Consider the following 12,947-nt stretch of genomic DNA (forward strand, 5'->3'; position numbering starts at 1 on the left):
CCAAAATAGCGGAAAGTTTTTCTAAGACTTTAGTCCAGAAATACATAACCGGAGTACATAACCATAAAGCATGAACATAAGTGTCTGTAGTGTTTTGTAAGCATTGGAGACAAATGTCGGAGTCTGAGAGTCCCATTTTCTTCATCATATATTGAGTAATGTATGTTCTGTGAATAACTTTATATTGGATAAGTTGTAAATTTGTGTGTTTTGTCATTTTAAATGCGTTTTCACAAACTTGAATCCAAAAGTCAGGTTCCGGTGCTATAGACAAGTCTGTCTCCCATTTCGAGATGGGTAAAGACATTTTATCAGTATATGAAAGTAACTTATATATCTTTGAAAGAAAACTGTTCCACTAAACATGCTTGCACTCTTGTAACTGACCAAAGAATACTAATACAAACCAATCCGATCCTTGCAGAGCTTTTCTCACTATCACTTCTCCCACAGTCTCAAAAGTTCGACTATCATGAATGTGGGCAAGGAGACGCACACGCACACACACACACACTGAAACCGCCTGCTCCCATCTGTGAGGGAGGGGAGGGCTCAAGTAACTCACAGTCGCACGGCTATGCGCAACACTCATTTTTTTTTAGTGATCGGCCTTCAGGTGAGGACTTGGCACCAGGATTGCACACATCAAAGACTTGACAAAGAGGAGGAGAAAGTCTCAAGTGTGCCCACTAGACCGCCGCCTCAGTGCCTTGAGCGCTTCGGTGCTGTGCGACGGTGTGCAGTCGTTTTTTGGGGCATCGAGAGAGACGGTACGCAAAGATGAGGAGGGAGAGACTGATACAAGTCAAATGGATTATCTGACACCCGCTTACATTTTTTCGGGGTGTTCTCAGAGCAAACTCGACCAGGACTTGATTGCACATGTGGACTCTGGCTGGAAATCTTCCACCTGGATATCTATTGACTTTTTTTTGCCTAATTATAGCCGCTGCCTGGAAGTCGGACCCACAGGACGGCAACCAAGAGAACACTTTTGCAGTGTATACTGAATGAGAAACAAGAAGATAAGAAGCAGGTTTCTTACTGGAACAAGCATTAAAGTAAACCCTTTTGTTCCTTTAAACTGATTCCTTGAAATTTTGAACTGCAGACTTTCCGATGAAAAAGTAGAGAACTCAGAGGAATACCGGCTGGAGGCTCCGTGAACAGCTTTTAAATCAAGCAATCAAGAACAAAGAGGAAATCGGAGGATTTCGTACAGGTGCTTCGTAATTTGGATTTTCCAGGGAGGAAGATCTGACCCGGCGCGGACTGTGGAGGGCTCCCCTCCCTGCCCTCCCAGCCTATCTGCGCCCCCAGCAGCATGTCCCAAGCTCTGAGGCTGCCTCGAGTCCTCCACAGAGCACACTACCATGATCAGATGTGCTGCTGGAGGGAGTAAGGCTGCCTTGTCCTGCTCTAGGACTGACTTTGGGGCTCATTCTTGCTCTGGGACCGGCCACGGGTTGAGGCCCGCCACACTGTTTCCCTCCTGGTCTCTGCCTATCCTGCTAGCCCTGGTAGCGCTTGTCATCTCCCTTCCTGGAGCAGCCTGCCATCATCAGCTCAGGAGAGACAGACTAAGGAGCCACAGGGTTCCCCTGAACATTTCAGAAAGCGAGGGTGCCTACAAGCCCAGGGCCACTGGGGGGCCACCGGGTCGGACTGGGGGACCGCAGGGTAGGCATGTGCGCAGTTACAACCATCTCCAAGGGGACATACGGAGAAGGAAGCTGTTCTCTTTCCAGAAGTTTTTCCTAAGGATCGACAAGAACGGAAGGGTCAACGGGACGAAGAGCAAGGATGACCCTCTCAGTAAGTAATCGACATAGGAATCGAACATTAAGAAAAAGAAAGTGTAGAGTTTTAGAAATACTGTATATTTATGCATGTGACCCAAAAATGACATTCGGTGACTTCATTTCTCTCAACGGTCGAGGAGATTCTAAGAGACGATTCTAAGATGAAGCATTCCCGCTGGTTTTAGTTTCAAACCAGGCATCCGACGGTATCTGTCCTGTCCAAACACACAGCAAAGAGTTGGTAGCTCTCAGATGGCTTTAAAAGGAGCAAAGGCAGATAACCCGGGCCCTTATCAGGCAGTCTTCACAGCCCAGAGTAAACGCTGATAACAACCACTGAGCAACAAGGAGGGGGGGATATGGATGTTAGCGCCAATGATGCTTCTATAATCTTCCTGCCTCTCCGTGTCTCCCAGTTGAGTAAATTACATCCGCCAGTCAGAGTCTTTTGGTTTCAGGAGAAAATGTTAAGCGATTACACGTATCGTCATTCTCGATAAGCGTTGTGTGCCTATCTGACTGCCGGCCACTCACACGCTCCAGTGGGTGTGTGATCTTATAGCTGCTCGACGACGACACATGTGCTCGCCGAGTACCCACCTCACATCTTCTCCTCACATGCTTTTTTTTTTCCCCTCCCCGTTTTCTCCCTCCCTTACCCTGAGTGTGCGTGTGGAACCTTTTAATGTTCCCCCGGGAATGCTAAACCACACTTTCAATCAAAGGGAGCAACAACGTCAGGGGAGATTTTTGTTTTGACAAGGTCATGACAGAAGCAACTTTATTTACCGGCCGTATTAAACACTGATGCCTTTACTGCCATACTTGTTAGACGTTTCTTTTAAGTTGTAAAACTGACACGCATGGTGTACAGGGCGACTGACTCTGTTATATTAGTTGTGTGGAAATGCAGCTTAAACTTTATGGGCATACGGGAGCTGATTTATCCTTCTGTCGCCCGAGAGCTTCTCACTTTCAAGAGTGTATGTGTCACCTTTTTCAAAAGTCAGAGGGAGTCAGCGTGGCCTTTGCAAACGGGGAGGGCCGCGAAAATGAGCCAGTGGGACGAGATGGAGGTACAAGTTCATGAATGGCAACGGCTGATCATTGTGGTCACATCAAAGCCGTGCGTCCTCCACATCAATGAGGCTGCCATCAAAAAGCTCTATCCTGAGGGGGTCCGGGGGACACTGTGTGGATTTTGTGCTCTTGTATCAGGTTCACACGGTAAAGGACACCACACAACAGCAGCTTCAGTCTTTGCTCCCTGGGGCCGGACATGATCCCAGGTCTGATGTCTTTTGTAGACTCCGCGCAGATCCCTTGAAGTGACAAAATATCCTGTTTTTGTTCCATGAGTGGTGGAACAGCCTTGCCCATCACGAGCATGGAAAATGCAAGGTAAACTTGTCACACAGTTCAAATATGACAGTTCCTCCGGTAGATTTATGAAGGTGATGGATGTGAACCGTGCTGGTTTTGGGTGCTGCCTTGTGCACCCAGCTCAGTGTCTCTTAAAGAGCCGGTATCCAGACTCCCACAGATTTATGAGGATGCCAGCACAAAACTGTCCCACATGGCTTTCTAACCTGCTGGAAGCATGTGTTAAAGTTGGATATCGAGCAAGCTTCTTTGCATAAGCATGTGGTTAAAATACACCCTGGCTGAGTATTAAAATATAAAGCATGCATACGCGTGAAGGAGTGTGTAGGTGCCATGTGTGCACTGAGATGCCCGTGGACATGTTGAGTGTGTGCAAGTGTGTTTTTCTTTGTACACATTCGTCTTCTTTAATCAGAGCCGTGGGCCTTTTTGCATGGGAAAAACAGATGGAGCTCTTATGCAGGTTTTGGGAAAAGAGAAAGAGAGAGATGTATATCTTTTCGTTGAAATGAGGAAGAGGATTGATATCCCCTCTGTGTAAACACGCCCAGTGTGGTACTTTTTAAGGGCTATTAGGACATATCCAGACTTCCACCTCAGCGAGAGAATGAGACGTTATTTTTGTGCTAGCTGTGAAGATTAAACGTTTCCCCAAAAAAATCTTTTAAAGTATGAATAAAGGGTGAAGAAGGATAGCAAAACAAGCTGCAAAGTACTTGGCGCTTTGCATCTTTTTAAAAAAAAACACTTCCATTCCGCAACCAATGCACCATTTGCAGCTGTTGAGCATATCCAACAAGCCACAAGTTACCTGCGCTACGTTGCTACATTTCACATGCACTTTACCAGCTGTTTCATTGTACACATGCACAATGAGCAATATTATAAATTCATAATGCTCAGATTTGGAATACAGTGTCCATTTATTTGTCCGCATAACACATGTGTTTTATTGACTTTTTCTATATATTTCAAATAACCTTTTTTTTCCCGTTTATTTTCATAAAGTTGACATTTTTGGCAAAAATGTTAACTGTTTCATTGGAGCTGATCTTATTAATGGACCTGGACTGTTTTGTTAAGCAACTTTTAATATACCATTTAAGGGTCCTGGTGTAAAACATTTTCAGGGCGTGTATGACACAAGAGTGGAACTGCGTTAGAAATCGAAGACATTGTACATTGAAAATTCGAACAATATAATATATATAATGTAATATAATAACAATAACTGGATACGATTTAGCTTTTGTCTGGGAAGAATACATTCATATAATACAATTGTAAAGCAGATCAATCATTCTGAGCAATTTCACAAATATTGGCCGTTGTCATTGCAACCATTTAGAATTGCCTGGAGGAATAAACCACTGGACTGTTTCTACATCCATAGTTTCAGCATTATGATGAACATCAAGGAACTAGTTTGCATAGTGGTGTAAGAATACGTCATTACATGACATAAGAAGGCACGATTATATACTTAATGTTTTTCATTCGATTTATTTTTTTATTTGTGGTGTTTTTTTTTTTTTTTGGGAGAGCTCAGTAAAGTTCATTCGGTAATTTTACCGATTTGACATGTCATCATCATTGCTCTTTTTTTTAAATGTTTTTATATATTTTTTGTATGTGGGTGAGTATGTGTATGTGCAAGTGTGTGTGTATTCATTAGTTCACCTAAAACCTATTAAAAAATCCCATACCGTTCACCTAAACCGAACACTTCCAGCCAGAGTCATGAGGCCGTCAGGAGACCCGAGGAAGGACCAAAGAAAAGAAAGGAAAGCGATATCCACCACCCACCATTTGTGGTGTTTTTAATACAAATATTTACAGTCGTTTTTACTTTAATACTTTATCAGCAAAGGTTAGTAGTGGTAGACTCGGCACGTTCTGGCTTCCGTACAAATTTGAAATATGTCACCACGAAAGGAAAGGAACACCTGAACAGAGGATCCCCTGTTCAGTATCATAACCAATTGAAGCACGCCCTTGACTTTAACACATTAAATACTGTATTGTGGTTGAATTTAGCATTGGCAAATTGCATTTATCACAACTGGTGTAGCACCCGCATTAGCTACGTGAGGTGTACAAACTATCAAAGGCAGCTCCCAGTATGATGCAATTCAATTCAACACGACTGCAAACTAGCGACAGCTCTTTTATTAAATCTCATCAAATTGTGCAGGTGCACTCAACGTTGAGCATATAGGCACCTGCTAACCGTGCTCACGAGCGTACATGAGCACATCGATGCGTGTGCGTGCGAGCCAGTGTATATACAAGCTGTCTCGCCCCTGCCTCCGGTGGCTGACTTTGATCAGTGATCATTACAGCCTTTTCTAATCCTCACTCCACCCCCAGTCTCACTGTCATGGCTCCACTGTCCTCCTCTGTTCTCTGGCTTTTCATCCCTCCCATGTTTACAGAGCAGCCAGACCGGGCCATAGATCGTCTTACATCCTCACTTCATCCCAGACACCTGATCTCCACACAGAAACCAGCTCCTCTCAGATCTTCAATGGCCGTTGTGTCACTGTCCCCGCCGCTGCCTCGCCGCTTCAGACCTCATCGCCCCGAGGTGCCACCGTTTGAACTCGAAACTGATACAGTCACGACCTCGCGGACAAGGAGAGAAGCCACCGTGCTTTTTGAGGGAGGGATTGTTCTTTTGGGACACACCTGCGTGCTCCACTGTCCACTCCGGGACACGGCGTCCAGCCTCAGATCCGGAACAGGGTGTAGTAGGGCCTAGAGTGGAAGCGGGAGCCGTACAAACGGTGATCAGACAGAAGAGTGGCGCTGATCAAAGGGTGTCGTCCCCTTCGCCGTGATGGGTGTCTCTACGTGCAGGGTGCAGCGGCTCAAGGAATTAGTCAAGTGAGGGAGGGCAGTCACCACATCAAACAAATCACGGGAACTCCAGACAGCCACTTCCCGAGCACATTACATTGATTGGCGTTTGTTTCCTGCTGCCCGACCACAAACCACCAGTTCAACCAGAATCCGTTAACACTGTCTTCATATTAACCTAAGGACCCCTTTACACCAGTGTTACCCAACTTTTATTAGCTCGGGTCCTCCACTATTGCGCTATTCTGCACGGTGGTGTTGGATGTTGCTAACGCGGCATGGCAAGTTTAATGCAAAATCGTCACAATTGAGTACTAATAGTTCTCAGTCTTTGCACGTTTTTAGCAATTACAGACGCTCCCCAACTTACGAACGAGTTACGTTCCGAGCGATCGTTCGTAAGGTGAATTTGTTCGTAAGTTGCTTCAGTGCTATATTTTGTATTATAATTTATGTTTAAAGAGAATACGTACAGTTCTGTACTACGTATGCTAGAGAGAGAGAGCGAGAGACACACACAGTATGTACATGTACGTAATAAGATAAATAAAATGAAGTTAAACTTACTTTTGGAAGATGTACTCGATGCTTAAGGATTTGATGGAGGAGGAGGAAGAGGAGGATTTTATATCATGAGAGGTTCTTCGTCGTCGCTGGAATGGGCTTCAAAAGTTACTTCCTCCTCCGTAACTTCAATGTAGGAAGAAGTTGAGGGTCGAGGAGAAGAAGATGAGGGTTGATGAGTATCTTCCTTGGAGGATTTACTAGAAACTGGCCGAAAGAAGCGATCTAACGACGATTGCACAGTTTTCTTCTTTTTTCATCATAAATGATGCGGTAGCACTGTATGGCATCATTCAATTGATTTGCAACCTTTGTGCAACGTTCAATATTTGGGTCTTGCTGCTCGAAGAGTGCGATGGCTTTATCTATGAGCGACAGGCGTTTCTTCTTCTTCCTCCTCCTCGACACGTTGCTGAGCCTCCAACGCTGGGTGAGCTCTCACAGCGCCAAGCGTCGGTATTAGCGGCGGAAAGAAGCACTACAGTACTCGGAAAAAGGTGCGCAATACAAAATCGAACTTACAGCATCTCTTTCCGAACATTTTTTGACATGCGCGCATGCGCGCAGACATGTTCGTATGTACCGTTGTTCATAACTCGAATGTTCGTAAGTAGGGGAGCGTCTGTATATTTAATCATGTAAAATCTCTTTAGCAACAAATCTCTGAATTCACTTCACAGGGTCTTTAAGCACAACGTTCCCATTTTACCAGCTGGTGTTAAGCTACCCCAAAAATTGTTGATGTTCTGCACATTTATTTTTCATCCCCTAAAGGTCCTCCCAACATGCTCATTGCTGGCTCTGCTCACACACACACACACACACACACACACACTGCCAGCAGAGAATGAGACAAGTAGTGGTTGTGGTCAAAGGACACATTGGGAAGTTATATCTCTCTGACCTCTTGTAGAAAGACCACATACCTAGGGTATAAATTAGCCCCACTAGCAGTCGTTGAGAATCTTGAATTATTTGCATAGAGACTTAGAAACCTGACCACGCCAACAGAATCAAACAAGCTGGAGATTCTCAGTGGTGTCTACCTATTCGTTTTTAAATTGTGCAGCTGGAATCTGTTACACTGTTGTAAATTTTGTTTACAGTCGTATAACCTTAAATATCCCATCCCATTTTTGATTGTGTAGGAAATTCTAAAATACAAGCATTAGTTTTGTTGATATGCAGAAAGAAAAAAAAAGATTCATTAGAAGCTCACATGACAATGTGCATTGTCCTCTCCTGTTATCTGCAAAACATTGACAACATTTACATCCTTTGCCATCTGAGGTTTGTCTTTGCGGACCGGAAAGCGAATTCCCATATGTTTTCCATGGCAGCATTCTGAACGGGGACACGTATGAATAAAAATGCTTTTGTTGCTGTATTGCAGGTATTCTGGAAATTACATCGGTGGACGTGGGAGTGGTGGCTATCAAAGGGCTGAACAGCAACTACTATCTGGCAATCAGCAGAAAGGGAGAGCTGTACGGAGCGGTGAGTATGCGGGTTAGAGGTCCCATTTGATCCTTTTCGACACATCATCCTGACATTATCACAAAAAAAAAGAAGATCTTATCTGTTAATTCCCTGCAGTTGTATTTTGTCAAGTCTGCATACAGGAAACTCAAGAGAGTTTCAAATTGGATTGGCTCACATTTTAAGCGAACTCCAAGGTCAAACACAATCAGATTTTAAACCGTTTTCTCACTGGCAATATGGTGAGTCAGTATAGCATGTGGCTTGACTTCCATGCAGACAGCATGGGCTCAATCCCTGACTATGTCCATAAGAAAAACTTTTTGCACGCACATACACATACTCACCCACATACAAAAAAAAAGAAAAAGAGAGAGCAATGATGATGACATGTCAAATCGGTAAAATTACCGAATGAACAATACTGAGCTCTCCAGGAAAAAAATAAAAATATATAAGAAAAGAAAACCTTTTCGTGAGCAACATTTTAACATCATTCTTAAAAGTCATAGCTACGAGTGCAAAAACAAATTAGACATTTTAACTCTTTGACTGCCAGACGTTTTGAGAAAAGGGATGCCGTGGGTGCCAGCCGATTTAAGCATTTTTGACTGATCTTTCAAGGTCCACAGAAAATTATGTGTTTGGACTATGGAAACACACATACTACCAAATGAAAGATTGAACTCTCATCTTTCATCAGAAAAAAAAGTTTGTTTCTACCTTATTCCGTTTTTCAGTAATCAACAATAGAAAATGGTTAGTTTCACCTCTGTTTTGAAAAAAAAACGTCTTTTAACGTCTTTGGCACTCCTCCATAGGATTTTACTAAACGTTATTTAACGTTTTTGGCAGTCAAAGAGTTAAATATTAAATTCTCAGTCTTAATTTTGTAAAAACAATCACTAAATAACTTGGCTGCAAAGCTTCACAGGGATCCTTTTTCCACGCGGACTAATGTTACTGCAGACCCACACACACCACTCCTCGTAGAAATAAATTGACGCAATGGCGGCAAGCCAGGAGGAAAGAGTCTATAAAAGTCAGAGAATGCCCAAACTTAGGGCTCCTCTCAAACTTAAAAAAGTAGAAAACAAAGCCCAATTTGCAAAAGAGAACTTGCATACCGTTTAACAGCAGGTCTACAATTGCCAAAACAAGGTAGATATTCAATAATTTATGGTAATTTAGCCTACCACACTAATTACAATATATTGTAATGCCCCCACAAACAATCAACGCAGTCGTCGGTGCACTTTCATTTGTATTATTGACAAGAAAGAAGCGTGTAAAACGTTCACGCACGAGTTGCTATGGACACAAGTGGTGCCTAAGCCTGAGATAACAGACAACAACTAACAGCCCCGCCTTTTAAAGCCACACACATTCAAAGTCTTGCATACTTCTGTTAAGAAGATGATGAAAATATATATATATAAAAAAATAATAATAAAAAAAAAAAGGAGCGCAATGATGATGACATGTCAAATCGGTAAAATTACCGAATGAACAATACTGAGCTCTCCAGGAAAAAAAAGATGATGATGATGATGAACCCCGTGACCAAAAATAATACCTGCATCTTACGTGCACATTTTATTTTGGTTACGATGTTTAACATTGCAAAATCAATGTTAATGTAGTTACTTGAATAATCGATGGGATAATCAGTAGAATGCTTGATTCTTAAAATATTTAGTAATAATGATGAAGGCGTAATGCAAAGGTAACTTGTCTTTTTTTTTTTTTTAAACATTCTTTCTGAGACAAGAATGAAAGTTGGCTTACTTGTCTCTTCTTGTGTTCTTCTTTAAAAAAAAACAATGTAGAGGTGACTCCTTTAAAATAAGTGTTGAGTTCTGAAATGAATTATTTAATGTCCTGCTTAATGACAGTTCAAAGTTTGGGTTTAAGGGATGTATTTTCCTCAGAAATGTTCCGAATTGTCAACATTAGGAGTAATTGCATGGACAAACCTTATAGATTTTCACATAAAACCGTCTTACACGAGGAATCTAAAATTGACGCATGGTGCCTCGTGATTTTTCTAGAGGGAGTTTGGCATCGACTGCACCCTGAAGGAGCGCATCGAGGAAAACGGCTACAACACATACGCGTCGGCCGAGTGGAAGAACAAGAAGCGGCAGATGTTTGTGGGTCTCAACATCCACGGGAGGCCCGTGCGAGGGAAGAGAACGCGCAGGAAAAACACCGCCACCCATTTCCTTCCAATCATGGCGTGAGACCAGGTGTATTGGAAAAAGGACAAAATGCAGCACTGGCAAAGGGAGAGAGGCATTCTCTCCTGAAGGTGAAGACTCTCACTAGGAAATGGTAGAAATAAGGCACTAACACTGACAAAAGAACTGAGATTGTGTACTTGATTTGAGAGGAGTGAACTGTATGTGTTTGATGTGGCACAGGATGCAATATTTATCTTATTTCTGTGCCAAACAGGAGCTAAAGGGCAAATATAAACATGACTTTCCCAGCTAATAAGCAAGTGTAGATGCAGACAAATGGCTGACCTAATATGTCCTGTTTATCATTAAACACTAGAGAACACAACAAAGAAAATGTTCAATTACTTAACGCCTGTTTTGTCTGCACTGTACTGATTTATTTATTTTGTGATTATTTAACTGGAGGGGAACACGATGTGAGCATTCCTTGGCATTCTTTACTCTTTTTTTTTTTTTTTATAGGATCTCTATCAAGTGGAAATAAAATACAGTTTTTCTCCTCTGCATCCCCATCTGTTGTGTTCACCCCACACTCTTGACTTGTGAGTGTTCAGGCCACGGTATGTGAGTCCTTATCTGCATGGCTGACAAGGCAACCATTAATGTCTGAAGGCTGGCTAATCCATGTGGCAACCATTGCTCTAATGATTATCTCCCAAACCGAGCGGAAACATAAAGACAAGACAAGAGGGAGGAGGGGGTTACGGATAAACTGATAGGGTTTGTAGATGTAGGCAGAAATGACTGATGGTGAACACTGACGCTGAAGCACCGGCTGAAAATATGAATTTAGAAAACACGGGAAGACTCTCCCTGGCCTTGAGTGCTTTCTGGTTGCTGAGACGTATACACGAGAAAAGAGCAACATGACCTACGTCTGACCACCCACTTCCCTCAGTCATTATGTACAAGCGTGCTAATCAGTGACAGATGTCTTGTTGCCAGACCAAAAGAGTGCGGGGAGAACGTTAACGCCACAAGCTTCCGGGCCTTGTATCCTGTCCCGATGAATATCTATCTTGATGAAGCTATGGAACTCTGGGAAGGTATAGAGGAGTGGTTCTCAAACGGTTGTCACTCGGGGACGAGCATTGTCCTAATGTAACAAAGTCAAGATCCAAGTTTGCAGAGATAGATAGATAGATAGATGGATGGATAGATACTGTAGATCTCTAGTCATTTCTTACTACCAATTCCATGCACTATTTTATTCCCAACGACTTAACATGGTGACCGAAGGAATAAGAAATGCTGCTGTGCATTTCTCCAGTGGAATGGTATTGACTGTATCATTGCAATGTAGTTGGCGTTACTAAATTCAAGATAATTTAGTGAACACATGTTTCACAGGGGGAGTCTTTGACCCCCTGGATGAAATTAAACCACTGAGTAGCCTTGAATGTTCTTTAATTCATTCCTAATGACTCTTGATACTATATAATGAGGCACCAGGGAAATAACCTAAATGGAGCTAATGAATAACGGCCTTGTAGGGAAGGCGGTCCATCAGCAGAGACACTTGTGCCCGAACCCCTCCTCTACCATAAGCACCGGTGTCATTTGTCATCATGTGCACTCCCCAGACACTTGAAAGTGTTCAAACTTCCTCCAGGACGCTGGCATATGGGGGACAGCAATAAGAGAAAATAGCTGCGGCAATCTTTTATCAAAGTAGGTCCTCGCATTCTGGCGCGGGAATTCACTGTGGCATAATGCGATCCAGCTTTGGGAAACAAGTGGAAAATGGCTGGAGGCTGAAAACAACTAATGAATACTTACACTGAGAAGTCTGGTGCAACACATGTTCGTAGTGGGTTGCTACTGAATGAGGTCCGGGTGGGAGAGACGCTTCCGAATATATTCAGTGGGGCAAAAATGTTTGTTAGGTTACATTACAAAGAACAATGTCACACAGAAAACTCTTCAGCGTCATCAGATTTTCTGCATAGAAACTATATGAGCAGTTATTCCACCCACATAGTTAGAAAATATCTGCTTCAAAGCAAAGGAAAGATCGTAATTAACAACGAGGTCTCTGAGAGGTCAATTTCATAATCCTTTTGCAGGTTCATTCTAATATTGTGTCCAAATCACGAGGTACACATACAGTATAGTCTAGCCATTTTCAAATCACGAGGTACAAATACAGTATAGTCTAGCCATTTTCAACATTTAAACATTTAGATTTTAAGTAATAATAATTTAAAAAATAAACATATTTTTTAGAATCTGATAGACTCCACGCGTGCTGACTGCTGAGTTAAAAAATAAAAGAAAAAGTGATCTTAGTTACAGCTCATGTCATATAGACTTTTACACCTTTACACCAAAGGCTTGTTGGCATAAACTGATAATTGGTGAAGATCGGTGTTGTAATTGCACAAAAAATTGTTTTGGGAATAATGGTCCAAACGCTCAGCCTTAGTAATGAAAAGGTTAGATTATGTTAGGTCACACTGATGGTGGAAAATGTTTTTGAAATGATTTATCACGGTCTTATTCTTATGGCAAAAACCTGGCCTTAGAACTTGTAATTTCCACCTTACTTCCAGACATATTCTTACTGAGCTTCCACTCCACACCACCAGATGACGACAACTCACCATCTAATATTAAA

General features: G+C 42.5%; 1 protein-coding gene across 1 annotated transcript; it reads left to right on the forward strand.

The window, feature by feature from the left end:
- Positions 1-684: 684 nt before the first annotated feature.
- On the forward strand, positions 685-10,836 carry LOC144048936 (fibroblast growth factor 10-like). The gene is made up of 3 exons (XM_077561436.1): positions 685-1,815; positions 8,002-8,105; positions 10,139-10,836. The coding sequence occupies exons 1-3, from the start codon at positions 1,374-1,376 to the stop codon at positions 10,328-10,330; spliced, it is 738 nt and encodes a 245-aa protein (XP_077417562.1). The 5' UTR covers positions 685-1,373; the 3' UTR covers positions 10,331-10,836.
- Positions 10,837-12,947: the final 2,111 nt, after the last annotated feature.

The sequence above is a fragment of the Vanacampus margaritifer genome, chromosome 3, assembly GCF_051991255.1.
Source record: "Vanacampus margaritifer isolate UIUO_Vmar chromosome 3, RoL_Vmar_1.0, whole genome shotgun sequence".
In the NCBI taxonomy this organism is placed as follows: domain Eukaryota; kingdom Metazoa; phylum Chordata; class Actinopteri; order Syngnathiformes; family Syngnathidae; genus Vanacampus; species Vanacampus margaritifer.

Coding starts and splice junctions, on each gene's coding strand:
- LOC144048936 (XM_077561436.1), top strand. CDS start 1,374: ATGATCAGATGTGCTGCTGGAGGGAGTAAGGCTGCCTTGTCCTGCTCT. Junction 1,816..8,001: donor GAGCAAGGATGACCCTCTCA/GTAAGTAATCGA, acceptor GCTGTATTGCAG/GTATTCTGGAAATTACATCG. Junction 8,106..10,138: donor AGGGAGAGCTGTACGGAGCG/GTGAGTATGCGG, acceptor TGATTTTTCTAG/AGGGAGTTTGGCATCGACTG.